The following is a 13,520-nucleotide window of genomic DNA, read 5'->3' on the forward strand; positions in this document are numbered from 1 at the left end:
TACGTTGTCATAAACTCTTTGCCCATACTAAACAATGACCGTCCACAAGGGCCAAATGCCTGACTGCTACGTTTTTGTCTTTACTGGATCTATGTTAACGCTTTAAAGCCTAAACCATGAAATAATTGCCAGAAAATTCAAAAAAGAAATTAAATAGAGTGTTTAGTGCACCTGCAGACAAAATAAGGTAGTACAAAAACTGACATGGTGTTTATGTACACAAGAAACATCAAGATTAAAATGAAGAAAAGTCCTCTTCTTAGACGAGGAGGGTTAAGAACGTGGCACCAGCTTCAGTTTGATTGGTCGTTTTGGTTGTAGCAGACCCTGGATGTCCAGTTCAATGGGGATCTGCAGAGAAGTGGCATGTAGAATAAATAACAATAACACACAAAACTAACAGTCAGAGAAGATGATCTGGGCTCTCACCTCGGTCTCCTTACACACAGAGAAGCTGTACCTCTGGAGGATCTCCACTATTGCAAGTTTCATCACAACCAGAGCAAATCGCATCCCAATGCAGTTCCTCGGGCCTGCTCCAAAAGGCATGTAGCTGTACGGATCAATTGTCTCCTTGTTTTCCTTGCTGAACCTGAGAACACACACACACACACACACACACACACACACACACACACACACACACACACACACACACACACACACACACACACACACACACACACACATTATTAACAACAGAAACTGGGTTATATCCCACAGAGCTTCATTCTGCTTTGTCACATCAGACACCTTTCCGTACCTCTCAGGTTTGAATTTCTCTGGTTCAGGCCAAATCTCGGGGTCCCGGTGCATCGGCCAGGTGGGTACCACGACAACCATACCTTTTGGAATCACAAAGCCATTTATCTCCACACTGGCCTTGGCCACACGCTCCAAACGTGAAGCAATGGGGAACAATCGGAGAGACTCATTGATGACACAGTCGAGATACTCCATCTGCATTAGTTCCTGGTACTGGATGGGAGCCTGAACACAAGCACATAAACATGACTGATGATAGAGACATAGTAAGAAGCTGAACCCTGTGCTGATTTTATATATGAGTACAATATATAAAATAATATAATCACCATAACACAATATTATTATAACACATTATATCTACTGTATGATTTACTTTAGTTTAGTTATGCTAGAAAGAAATATATTGTCTTATATTAAGAATTCTGTGTTGTTACCTTGTTAGGGAAGGTTGCATCCACCTCCTCCTGCAGCTTTTTCATCACCTGAGGGTTTGTTGCCAAATTGTAAGACAAGAAAGTGAGAGAGCTGCTGGTCGTTTCGTAGCCAGCAAAGAGGAAAATCATTGCTTGGGAAAGGATCTCATGATCTGTCAGACCTGAGGAGGTAGGAGGGATATACACGTTAGAACAGCTTTAAGCTGGTTTTTCCATGTGTGGAGACGTGTGTCCGTGTATCACCTTTATCCTGTTTGGAATCATTATTTTGCTGAGAGTCGATCATTAGCTGGAGGAAGTCCACTCGAGTCTGGAAGTCAACAAACACAGTCTGAGAACAGCTGTGATTTTATGTCAGAACAGGTTATTGGTACAAACACGAACTCACAGCTGTACCTTTTGTTTGCTGGTCTCTCGATCAATCTTGATCTTCTGTAGTGCAGCGTAAAAGAAGTCTGTCACAGATGCAGGGAAAAAGGAAAACTCCAATTTTTCCAATATGGGAATCATGAAGGGAAAGAAGGCTGAAATTAAACAAACAAGAGGACATTTATTAATGGAAGATGAAGGACAGCAGCTGCATTGATGGAAATGTTGTAGTGGTGCCCAGTTTGATCCCAGGAGGAGACACAAATCCTTTAGACTGCACCAGGAAAAAATCTGCCAAAACAAACACGCAGAGCTACAAGCCAAGGTAAACACTTGTTGAATAACGGGAGCAGTCAAAAGGAGCTTCATGTATCAAAATGAATATTTTACCAATAGTGAGGACGATGGGGCTGAAAAGGTCAAATTTCAGCATCTTTTTGATGTTCGTGACAAAAGGATCTGAGGGGTTGTTGAGAGAGTCGATGTCCACACTGAAGGCGGTGCTGGTTACCACATCCATACTGTAGGGTCCGAAAAACCTGCAAAACCACACAAACACATCAAACATGACCTTTATTATTGCAGACTTAGAAGAGGTTAATCTGCGTTTTTTCTGATGTATTTAAATGAAAACGGTATGAGAGTTCTCACTCTTTCATCTCTAGAGGTTCATCTTTATCTGCTTTCTTTTTCATGCTGCTGATCAGGACAGCTGAATGCTGCTTCATGATGTCAAACATCTGAGGCACAAACAGACAAAAAACAACAACGTCAAAAATGTTGAAACCGGATGCAATTACAACAGCACAGAGTATATATTGGGACTTCCAGGCCATACTCGGCACAGATGTTTCTGTATACTATGCAGACTTGGTTATGGCGTTCCATGAATGCCCTGCCTGCTAGCATCTTGCACCCTGCCATCATGAGCTGGACTGTCTGAGGGGCATCTTTACACAGCCTGCACCTGGGGCCTTGTCTGATGTGATAGACCCCAGCCTCTATGGATCTTGTGCTCAGAGCTTGTTCCTCTGCTGCCATGATTAGTGCCTCTGTGCTGTCTTTCAGTCCAGCTTTGTCCAGCCACTGGTAGGACTTCTATCTGCCGATGGTACATACCATGCAGGAGCCTGTCCTTCCATGATGGTTCCTCGTCTTACTCCTCTTTCCCAGGTTTCTGCTCCCTGAGGTATTCACTGATGCTTCAGTAGGGGCCATCTTCCTGATGTATTCATGGCTGTTCATTGTCTCATCCTGGACTGCCTCCTTCCTTCTGCTTAGCGTACAGCCTCAGGTTGCCCGACTTGGGGTGAGTCATAGGCCTTCTTGTAATCAATCCAGGCAGTGCACAGGTTGGTCAGCCTAGTTTTGCATGATTCTTGATGAAGAAGGTGCCTAAGAAGCACAACAAGCTGCCCATACCTGAGGCCTTGCAAACTGCCAATTAAAGACTCATAGCCTTGGCTAGTGCCTTGAAGAGGTATACCAGAGATAGAAGGCAGGAGAATAAATCAGCTGTAATCCACTGAGCCATTCAAGGTGTTCTCTCAGTGGCAAGGGAACAATATGAGAACAGCCCCACCAAGGCTGGGGATGGAGCAATACTGGAAGAGCATAAAGTACTTTCAATCTACAGAGATCTACAGAGATATGCAGACTATACAGTATATTTATGTTACTTAATTTTTATCCACCACACGAGGGAGTATTATTGCCAGCATTATGTTATGCTTGGATAATGACAATAAAGAAACTTGAATCTTGATGCTATGTTTACCTTTTTAAGTGAATGCTTTTTGCTTCTTTTGTTTTTCAGCATGCAAAAAAAAAAAAAAAAAAAGCCAGAGGAGGCAGAGAGTGGGAGAGGGATGTACCTCTTTCAATCTCCCAGAGGTGAAGGAGGGAGAAAGGACGCTGCGGATCCTCCTCCACTGATCATCCTCTGCAACTGTCACAGCATCGTACAGCGGCCCATTCAGACGGAAATTCTGTAATAACATTCAAAGCAGCTGGTGATGAGGACAGAAGGTCAGATTTTTTTTAAAAAGAGACTGATTGAGTCGTATAATGTCCTTACTAACCCTGCGGTTTGTGAAGAAAGAGTAACACTCCTTTATCAGGATAGTTTTTATCATAGCAGGATCAGTGATACACAACACGGGCTGACGGCCATCAAAAATGCTGCGTACCACGACAGTAGAAGAAACAAGAAATAAAACAACTGAACATGCGAACAAGTGAAAGTAATACATTTTTCACTTTCACTTTCACACAGGTCTGCATGATTATTATTTACATCCATAGAAAAGCAGTCATATACTGTAGACAACATAACTTACCCCCACATTTTCCCATATTTCTTATGACACTCTTCATCAAAGTTAAAAAATCCCTGGAAATAAGAACGAGATATACGGATGATTAATGAAACTTACCAAAAACACAGGTCACGTTTAACAAAGTAGAGACATTACAGGCATAACTGCATCAGTGACGTTAACTTCTAATGATACTGAAGTAACGTTGTGAGGTTTTCTACTTCCTGAGTTAACTAGTTAATCCAGATGTCTCAGTGGCTTTAATCAAAAGTCCGTCACAAGCTACTCAGATATTATTGCTTAAGAGTGCTTGTTGTTGTGTACAGCAGCCAGTTTGCATGTTTCATGCCATACAAATGTGTTTGACAACAGGTGCCTAACATTTAGAGGGGTCAGGGTGAAAGGGTCTTTCATAACCTGAAAATAACTGTACAAAACAACAGCTAAATAAAAAAAACTACACTATTCAAATATGATTGTAGTTGAAAAACCAATGAGCTATTGGAAGACATTGTCCTCGGTGTATACAGTGTAGGCTGGTATCGTAACCCACCTTTCTATATGCCAACATGGTGCCAAAAAATGGGATAGGTGAGGGCCCAGGGACGCCTAATCTCTTAAATGTCCCATATGTCCAGCAGGAATACCTGGAACAGGTGTAAGAGATTTAAAAAAGCAGCACAAATGGTACAAATACCTGAACACATCCAGTAATCTTTAAAACTTACACAAACAGCAGCGTGACGAGGGCAGCCAGCAGGGTCCATGTCTCTGCGGACAAGAAGAAGAAGTACCCCATGTCTGCAACGTTCCTCTCTTCTCTCAGCGATTACACAAACCTATGTGACGAGAGGCTTTTGTCTCCTGCTGCACATACCTGTTCTGTGAGTAAGGAAGGGGCGTTGGAGCCGATCCAATGGCAGGAGGAAGCATAAACAGAGACAGAGCTCGAGGAGCATTTACTGTGTATCAGTTAGTTTGATTAGCTCTGCCATGTGTAGTACTGCAGTCTTCATCATTTGTTATTGTACAGCTTGGATTAAAAAAGAAAGAAACCAGCTTGGATTAGCATATAGGTTTTTCTTCTCCTACACAAGAACTGAATGTTTTTCACATCATAGTTTCTTCAATAAGTGTATGATTCAAACACCAAACATCAAGTCATTCAGCACGCTATCAGTCAGACTGTTTTATGTATACATGCTTAATTCCATACTGTGCTCACAGAAAAGCATGTCCAGACGTGCTCGGTGCTTTCTGTTGGTGGCAGAAAATGCTTTCACTGCTTCTTCCCAGTATGTGCTCACAGCACAGAAAGAGAAAAGAGGCTGAAGAGTTTTCTTATTCTTATTCGTACCAAGGGTAGGTGCACAGTTTTGCTAAACCAGTGACAAAGATACTTCTGAGCCCCTGAAACAAGAGCCATGAAGTGGTTACAGGAAGAGGGTGACAGATGAAGCAATTTTAAACAAGAAGCACTCCCAGAGCGCAAACCTCCACCAAGGCAGCTCACTCTCTAGACAGTATTTACTTTTCAAGGACAGTACTTTATTGTCTGTATATTCATTTTGTCTCATTTGTTCTTTTTAAAAGCACTTTAAGAAGTTTTTTTTTGTGTAGTTTAATAGCAGATAAGGCAAGGATGATAGATGTTTAGTTTGATTACACAAACATCATGTAGGTTGGACGAATAACAGCTATTGATTTGGTAATAACTTTATATGAATAGCTTAAGCTTTTTATATAGCTTGTTATATAATATTATACTTCAGTGTATTTCTAACTAGGAAGCTCTTTCAATACTTTCTTTAAAGGCATATGTTGAACATTTTAGAGTCATCTTGAAATAAAGGCAAATGTAAATGTAAAAGTGAGGTCAGATATTATATATTTGGATGCGAACTATAATGTGATATTTACAATCCCAATGTACCAGGATCACTTTCTAAAAGTTGCCAATACAAAGACAGGCAGAACAATTTTAAGCAGTTTTAAAGATTAAAAAAATATTTTATGAAAGTTTGACCTTTTGACCTTAAAGAAGAGGTCAGAGGTCCAAATGTGATATTTAGAATCCTCATATACTATTCCCTGTATACACCTATATGTTGCCAATACAAACAACTGCAGTAAGAAACATAGTTTTAAATAGTTCTATATAGCATTATTATCACTTTGATGAACACTGTACTGCCTGTGTAGCTTTATTAGGTTTTATACAGTAAAGTGATATTGTGATCGAATATGCTAAATTGCACTGCATTACATCAAAAGATTTGGTTTTATATTGAAGACGATCATAACTTGTCCATTTAAAACAAAGTCTAAATCCCAAACTAGAGCCTTATGAATAAAATGGCTGAAATTTCTGAACATTTAACACAATATGCCTGTGAAAGTCCTTGAATTAAAGTACCTTGATTGTTTGATTTAACGTCAGCTATGATAGTGTACGGAGGCAAAATTAACAAATTACCCCCCCAACCCACTAGTGTTAAAAAAAATGCACCAAATTGGATATTATCTGAAAACCAATGCTTGGAATAACAAATCAAATCAAACGCAGTACCCAATGATGGTGTAACGTACAGGCTCTTTCATTTTCACCCCTTATAAATAGAACATGCTTGCGTGAGCCTACATGTTGTGTAACAGGCGGTTTAAGATGAATTGTACTGAAAGAGTGCTTCCTTCCTTAAATAAAATCATGAAAACATGTAGTAGGCAAGTCCAGATCAATGCAATAATTGCTGGTTCAACTGTGGAGCCTTGCAGAGCGTTGCTGACACGCTAACACAGATAAGTGCAAACATGTGACTCCACGTTCGCATGAAGACAGGTGAAAAGGTACCTGGAGCTCCAACAGAGGGAAAGGTTACTGTTGGGGATGAGCAGTAATCAGTGTTTTTCCTGATGTTTGTAAAGTCTGCTCTGTCCTGTGTATTTTTTGCTGAATGTAAATAAAACGTTATCGTGTAACCCTTTCACACAGTCTTTATAGCTCAGACATTTTCAGTAACACAGTGTAAACACACTCCTTGTGAACATGAAGGAAACCCTTTTGCCACACATTCGGTCGTTGCGCAAACAGCTGGCAGAGTCACAGCTGATGCCATAAATGGACAGCATGAGCGCCGATCCTGAGTCAAGGTCAGAGTGTTAAGCTCTATTTAAAAATCACCTCTCAGACGCACCCAATGACTTTAATACACAACTCTTCATCATATTTTATGTTTCAGAGTTCACAGTCTCTGGCTTGGAACTGAGTCACTTTGGCTCTTTTCATCTTTCCATATCCCAGACTTTAAAATATAATTTAAAAAATGTACATTTCAAAGTCTTTATATGACTAGAGGCCAGCTATTTGATCCAGCTCACCAACAAGTTGTGATCAGTTGACAGTTCTGCTCCTCTCTTCACAAGAGTGTCCAAGATATACGGCGATTACACGATTCAATTACAAAATCAGAGATTAGGCTACCTGGTGTTAGGTCCACTTATGGACACCTTTATGCTCAGACTTGGTGCTCATTATGGACCAACTGTGGTTAGCACTGAAGTTCAGGAACAGAACCTCACTTGGGTTCAGACTGGGCTGTTCCTCCCAATCAAACCATTCAAGTTTCACTGTCATTCCAAAAAAGAGATGGTTTTGTATCCAGCAATGGAGTCACTGCCCAGGGCACGTTCCAGCTTGAGTTCAACCCTGTTCAGAACTCAAGCTGACAATTGAACCAAGGCCCACAATACCTGGTTTCTCCTAACCTCATACACTAGCTCAGGTTAGTGAGTTAAGTGACCCTTTGTCCCTGAAGCCAGTTTGGGAAACCTGTGATCTGACTGCTGCACATTCTACATTGCATCAAACAGCCCCTCCTCTTGATGGTTGGCCCACAGGAAAGCAGGTCCATTCAGTGGTTCCAGGCTGGGCCTCTCCTGGTGCCACGGGCTAAGGCCCAGCCAATTCTTCTCTTTTATTGGATAGTGTAGCAGTGAGGAAACTGGAGAGAAAGAGCGAGGAAAGGCATGCAGCAAAGGGCCACAGGTCAGACTCAAACTGCGCTGCTGCACTCCAGCCATGTGGTTACCTGTTCACCCACTGAGTTAAGTGGCACCCAGGCCGCTCAGAGCGCAGTTTGTGAGGATTACCCTTTGTGCGTGAGTTGATATCCCAGTGTTGGTGTTGTTTCTACATCATCATAATAATGTTGGTCCAAGATCAGCATAGCAACTGACCAGTGAAGTTGAAGCTGGTTGGACGGCCTGAGGATGTCATGTCTCCTTTTTTGCAGATATGATTTTTTTGCCTTCATCAAGAGATGACTTCCAGCTTGCACTTGGGAGGTTTGCAGCTTAGTGTGAAGAAGAAGTAATGAGATGTAGCATCTCCAAGTCTGAAGCCATTGTTGTAACCCAGAAAAGGGTGGTGTGCCCACTCTGGGCTTGGTATTAGTTGCTGCCCCAAGTGAAGGAGTTAAATAATCACTGAGTCCTGTTTATGAGTGAGGGGAGATGCTGACAGGTAAAGACAAACTGGTGCCATGTCAGGAGTAATGCAGACAGCATACTCAGCTGTTATTAGGAAGACAGAGCAGAGCGTGAAAGCAAAGCTGTTGATTAGTGGTCAGTCTACATTCCTCACCTATAAACTGTGAATAACAACCAAAATAATTAAGTGCAAAGAGCTTAATACCAAGGGTGTATGGGCTGGTCTTCACAGACAGGGTGAGGAGCTTTGTCATTCAGAGGGACTCAAGAGTAAAGCCAACACTCCTTGAAATAAGCCTGTTAGGGTGGTTCAGGCATCAAACTAGGAAAGACGTCCAAAACTGGGTGTTTTGGACAGGTCTTACCAGAAGAGCCCTGAGGCAGATGTAAGGCATGCTGGACAGATTACATCTCTCTTCTTGAAGAGCTGCAGGTGGTGGATGGAAAGAGAGATTGCTGAGGTTGTACTGCAGTGCCTGTGTGTGGTATACTCTGTAGCTATAAGATGTGGCACACATATTACTCTACATTACAAAATAAAGCTTTTGCCTACATTATCTTCCAACAAATCTACAAGAACAAATCAATATTGCTACAGAATATTTTAAAAAGTGGATTACACCACTCTGAGTAGATTTTAAGGGTACATTAATTTTTAGCCCATTAATTTGAAACAGGACATCCCTGAGCCCACGTGTTGTGTAACAGGCAGTTTAAAGTGACTTAAAATGTCCTTTCTTGTCATTATAAAGCCCTGAAAACAAAAGAAAAGAGCCCAGACTGAAGCAGTAAAAACCAGTTTAACAGAACCTGACACAGGTAAGCACAAGTGTGTGACTCAACATTCACATGATTGCAGGTGTAAAGGTGAACCAGGTGAAAAGGCACCCGGAGCTCCAACAGAGGGAAAGGTTACTCTCGGTCTGTGTATTTGCTTAAAAGGATTTAACAGTGAAGAAAAAACTAGATGATTTTTCTTCGTAGAATCAACTTTAACATCTAAAAGAAACTCTTTTCTTCTTTAATCTTTAATATAAAAATGTCTGCACTGCTTTATGACACTAAAGAATTTGTCCATCCCTGGATCATGAGCAATAATCAGTCTTCTTCATGATAAGATCGGTCTTGCTGTTTTTTCTTTTTGCTGAATGCAAATAAAACATTATAATGTAAGCCTTTAACACCTTTGTGGCTCAGACGCATTCAGTTACAGTGTAATTGAAATCCTCGTGAACATGAATGAAAACCTTTTGCCACACATTCAATCACTGAGCAAACAGCAGCTGACGCCGTACACAGACAGCACGAGCTCTGATCCAGAGCGTTAAGCTTCATTTAAAGTCGCTTCACAGACAAACCCATCAAACTCTGTCAAAGCTTTAATAAAAAACTCAGCGTCATGTTTTATGTGTTTCAGATGCAGATGTGAATGAGCCAGTATCAAAGATAAAAAGAGGCACGGAAGTCTCTTTCCCAGTTCCTGTCTTTTTGCTCTTTTTTCCTACTTTCTTCCTTCCTCTGTCCTTTCATTCCAATCCTCACTTTGTCCTTAGATGGTGGTTTCACAGCTTCACAGTCTCTGGCTTGGAAGTGAGTCACTTTGGCTCTTTTCATCTGTCTGTATCCCAGACCCTTCTGGTCTCTCTTCAGCACAGTAGGCACTGGCTGTTTGGGCCCCTCTCCCTGTGGCCCCAGTCCTGTTCCTGGTTTCCAGCCACAACGAACCATCATCTTGAAGCTGTTGCTGGAGGGGGGGAGGCAGTAGTAAGGCGTCGGTGGAGGGCGTCGCAGATTGAACTGATGCAGGGTGGAGGAGAGATGTGACAGCAGGCTGCTGCTGTGCTCGCTACGACACACGTCGCACCACTGAGGCTGGAGGGAACTGAGGATAGATGAAAAAAAGACAACATGAGCCCGAAAAGAAACATGAAAGAGCCACAAACTGACTTCTTCTCCAAGTGTGTGTAAACAACAGCAGAGATTTTACCTGCTGTAATCTTATCTCACTCGCGTTTGTGCTCATTCGAAATCTGACCTCACAATGTGATCCTGATGTTGGTGAATGTTGGCAAATATCACTGCTATATTATTCAGCATTATTTGATTTTTTTTTATGGTAATTCACTGATTTGATTCCATGATCTCTGTGGTTAAAGTCCAGCCTTACCAGGAAGTTTGTTTAGCTCACTGCTGTGTATGCCCTCACATCTGTGAACACACCCACACAGTGAGGAGGGCAAAAGGACTGCTGTTATCATATATAGCGGCAGTGCTAAATGCACTAAGATAAACTCTTGTTGCACAATTTGACACCAATAAGCGCTAATCCTTCTCCTGACTGTAAAATGTCAAAAGTAGAAATTATGTAGTAATTTCTGCTTCACCATCACCAGAGCTCAAGCTTTTTAATACGAGATTTAAACCCAGACACGATCAACGATCCAAAAGGCACCAGGCAGCGTCTCTGTCGGATGGATTAAAACTCCTGTACCATTAAATGTTTCTCACCATAGATTTTGAATCAAGGATTTTTCATTGATCGCTTGGAAAAATTTGTGTCATTAGATTATCAATAAACAAACATCATGTGTACCCTATTCCTCAGATATGAATGGTTTAGATAGATATTGTAAAGCCTGAATGATTTTACTGTGTGGTTATATTTAGATTAGAACTGTGTACCAATGAGAGTGTGCACACCTGCTATCAGACGGTGTGTCTCTCTTTGGTCTTCTCCCGTAGCTCAACAGCTCCTCCAACACGTCATTGTGACCAGCTGTGAAAAGAAATGAATGAGTTCAGTTCAAGGTCTTTATAGTCATCTTAAAACTTGGAGCCATGAAACTGAAAAAGACATAAAAACTCACTAAACCAACATTATGTTATTGCAAAACTAACTATGTTTTAATCTTTGTTAGTATAGTCATGTTTGACTACACTACAAGCTTTTATGGTCATCTTTATTCAGACTACAGTGGTGCATTTATGTTGCAAAACTGTCCTGAATTTTTTTAATTTCCACATTATATTGCCTTATAATAACAATTATAATAATAATAATAAATAAAAAGATTAAAACAGTAAAAGTAATGAAAATTAAACAAACAATTTCAAACAATAAGAAGTAAAAGTGAAACAGCTGAACCCACTGTGAATGAAAACGGACCTGAATTCAAAGAAAAACATCAAAATGAAATAGGAACAAATACTGAATAGAAAATCCAAAACTACAACAACACTGGCTCAGCTTCACTGCACACACAAACAGATATCGACCACTAATGATCAGATCTGAGCAAACATCTCGGAGCTGAATAACCGTCAGCTGGCACGTCACTATTTTTCCTTTCCTTAGCAACCAGTTTTGACCTGGGAGATGACTTTAGGGTTTCAACCATGTTTGTTGGTTATACCTTCCAGTGCCAGGTCTTTGGCATCCCTCCCCTTTGTGTCAACCACTCCGACCCAGGCCGCTCCGTGCTGCAGCAGAAGTCTCACAGCAGATCTTTGCCCTGACCAGCTTGCACACATTACAGCTGTCCAGAAGAAAGTATCCTGCAAGGGTGGAAAAAACAATACACTCTTTAAGCAAAATGTATCATTTCCCCCAAATGAAACAGAATCTTCATTATCATACCTGGTAGTTGATGTCGACCCCCTTTGAGAGGACCTCTTTGAGCCCAGGGATGTCTCCCTCATGGGCAAAGCGCAGTAGCCGCAGACCCAGCAGCTCCATGGTTCTTTCTGAGTGTCCAGTCTCTGATTGACTCCCTCCACTCTGGCCCCGCTGTGCTTCCACAGCTCTCACCCTCCTCATCGCTCTTCTCCTGGACTCTCTACTCTCCTGTCTAGTCTGACCTTTTGATCCATCTCCCCCTTTCTCATCTTTTGTTAAGCTTTCATAGAAACGCTTGGCCTCTTCCCCGCTGAGTCCGCTGCTTGTTTTTGAGCTGGACTGTTCCGCTTCAAAACTAAAAAGATCCTGCTCTCTGGCAGGAGTAAAGCCGAAAGCAGCCATAAGGAGTGACCGTAACTTCAGGTATCTCAGACAGGACGTTTTGTAGTTACGTGAAAGAAGCAGATCTTAAAGTCAGCGGTGTTTATATCTAACTGAGATATAAATGAGATGTTATCCAACATTGCAGTTTCCAAAAGACAGTTCACATGCTGGTACTGGATTTAGCCACATATTACATTTAACATTATACTTATAACAGGAAACTACCAGCCTCACAACGCTAGTTAGCATCAGTAGCTAAACATTAGACATACAATCGTTTCGGATTACCAACAAGATTCAGTCACCCCAAAGTCTCCTTAAAGCTCGTTTATGATGAAGATATAATATAACCTAGAGCCAAGTGTTAAACAGCCGATTACATTAAAACTTCTCGAGTCGATTCGATAACAGGAAGCAGCTTCAAAATAATGTCCTTATTTCCGTGGAAAAACAAGTGTGAATAACAGTGAGTGCTGCCACCTACCGTCTACTCCTTTACACTGCACCCTTTGATATCTCTCAATAACTAAATATATAATTCATAAACTCAGACGTCACTGCCACCTATTAAGCCTGATGCTGCTTTCGTTTTTACTTTTTTCAGTTTATATTTTTTTCATCCTGCCTTAAAAAATTAAAAAGAATTACTGGCCTTTTATTTCACTAAAATAGTTTAACATGCTTAATGCATTCAACATACAAGTACCACATTAATACGTGAAAGTCCTTTTTTAATCTACATCAATAAAATTCGATCTATGCAACTACTGTTCACACTGTGAGAATTGCATGGTGAAAAAGGTAACTAACACCTGTGCTTCCCCCACGTGTGATGTGTGGAAATCTTCAGACGTGTATCCCTTCTAGGAGCATATCTCGGCAACTGTAGTGTAACATGTTATTTCATGTCAGGTGATTTACACTTTGCATTCAGAGGTTGTTTTGCAAACACATATAGACAGAGGTCTGATTAAAATCAATATATCATATTTTAGTCTCAGTGACTGTTTTGTTTTTTCCTTATGTTAACCTGGCTGTTTCCTGACTACTTCTGACAATTTTATTAACTCATTTCCTTTATGTCATCATAAATCTTCATTTGGTCTCGTCTTTCTTCCTTGCTTTCGTTTTATGCCAACAAAT

General features: G+C 41.1%; 2 protein-coding genes across 2 annotated transcripts; both read right to left on the minus strand.

Annotated features, from left to right (window-relative positions):
- Positions 1 to 145: 145 nt before the first annotated feature.
- On the minus strand, positions 146 to 4,766 carry LOC146667766 (cytochrome P450 3A40-like). The gene is made up of 13 exons (XM_085409449.1): positions 4,618 to 4,766; positions 4,443 to 4,536; positions 3,911 to 3,963; positions 3,653 to 3,752; positions 3,446 to 3,559; positions 2,223 to 2,311; positions 1,962 to 2,110; positions 1,599 to 1,726; positions 1,446 to 1,512; positions 1,203 to 1,363; positions 764 to 990; positions 430 to 592; positions 146 to 351 (listed from the first exon to the last, which is right to left on the minus strand). The coding sequence occupies exons 1-13, from the start codon at positions 4,686 to 4,688 to the stop codon at positions 274 to 276; spliced, it is 1,494 nt and encodes a 497-aa protein (XP_085265575.1). The 5' UTR covers positions 4,689 to 4,766; the 3' UTR covers positions 146 to 273.
- Positions 4,767 to 9,743: 4,977 nt separating this feature from the next.
- On the minus strand, positions 9,744 to 12,794 carry gpank1 (G patch domain and ankyrin repeats 1). The gene is made up of 4 exons (XM_085409450.1): positions 12,015 to 12,794; positions 11,791 to 11,932; positions 11,078 to 11,153; positions 9,744 to 10,259 (listed from the first exon to the last, which is right to left on the minus strand). The coding sequence occupies exons 1-4, from the start codon at positions 12,393 to 12,395 to the stop codon at positions 9,818 to 9,820; spliced, it is 1,041 nt and encodes a 346-aa protein (XP_085265576.1). The 5' UTR covers positions 12,396 to 12,794; the 3' UTR covers positions 9,744 to 9,817.
- Positions 12,795 to 13,520: the final 726 nt, after the last annotated feature.

Source organism: Rhamphochromis longiceps, linkage group LG6, assembly GCF_057381845.1.
Source record: "Rhamphochromis longiceps isolate RC_006_pf linkage group LG6, R_longiceps_female_GT1.1, whole genome shotgun sequence".
Lineage (NCBI taxonomy): Eukaryota > Metazoa > Chordata > Actinopteri > Cichliformes > Cichlidae > Rhamphochromis > Rhamphochromis longiceps.

Bases quoted from the DNA above. Each gene is read 5' to 3' on its own strand.
- gpank1 (XM_085409450.1), bottom strand. From the start codon at position 12,395: ATGGCTGCTTTCGGCTTTACTCCTGCCAGAGAGCAGGATCTTTTTAGT. The intron at 11,933-12,014 runs GTATGATAATGA...CCACCCTTGCAG, and splicing joins GGGTCGACATCAACTACCAG to GATACTTTCTTCTGGACAGC. The intron at 11,154-11,790 runs GTATAACCAACA...TTCTTTTCACAG, and splicing joins CAAAGACCTGGCACTGGAAG to CTGGTCACAATGACGTGTTG.
- LOC146667766 (XM_085409449.1), bottom strand. From the start codon at position 4,688: ATGGGGTACTTCTTCTTCTTGTCCGCAGAGACATGGACCCTGCTGGCT. The intron at 4,537-4,617 runs GTAAGTTTTAAA...CACCTGTTCCAG, and splicing joins CTCGTCACGCTGCTGTTTGT to GTATTCCTGCTGGACATATG. The intron at 1,727-1,961 runs GTAAAATATTCA...GTTTAATTTCAG, and splicing joins CCCCATCGTCCTCACTATTG to CCTTCTTTCCCTTCATGATT.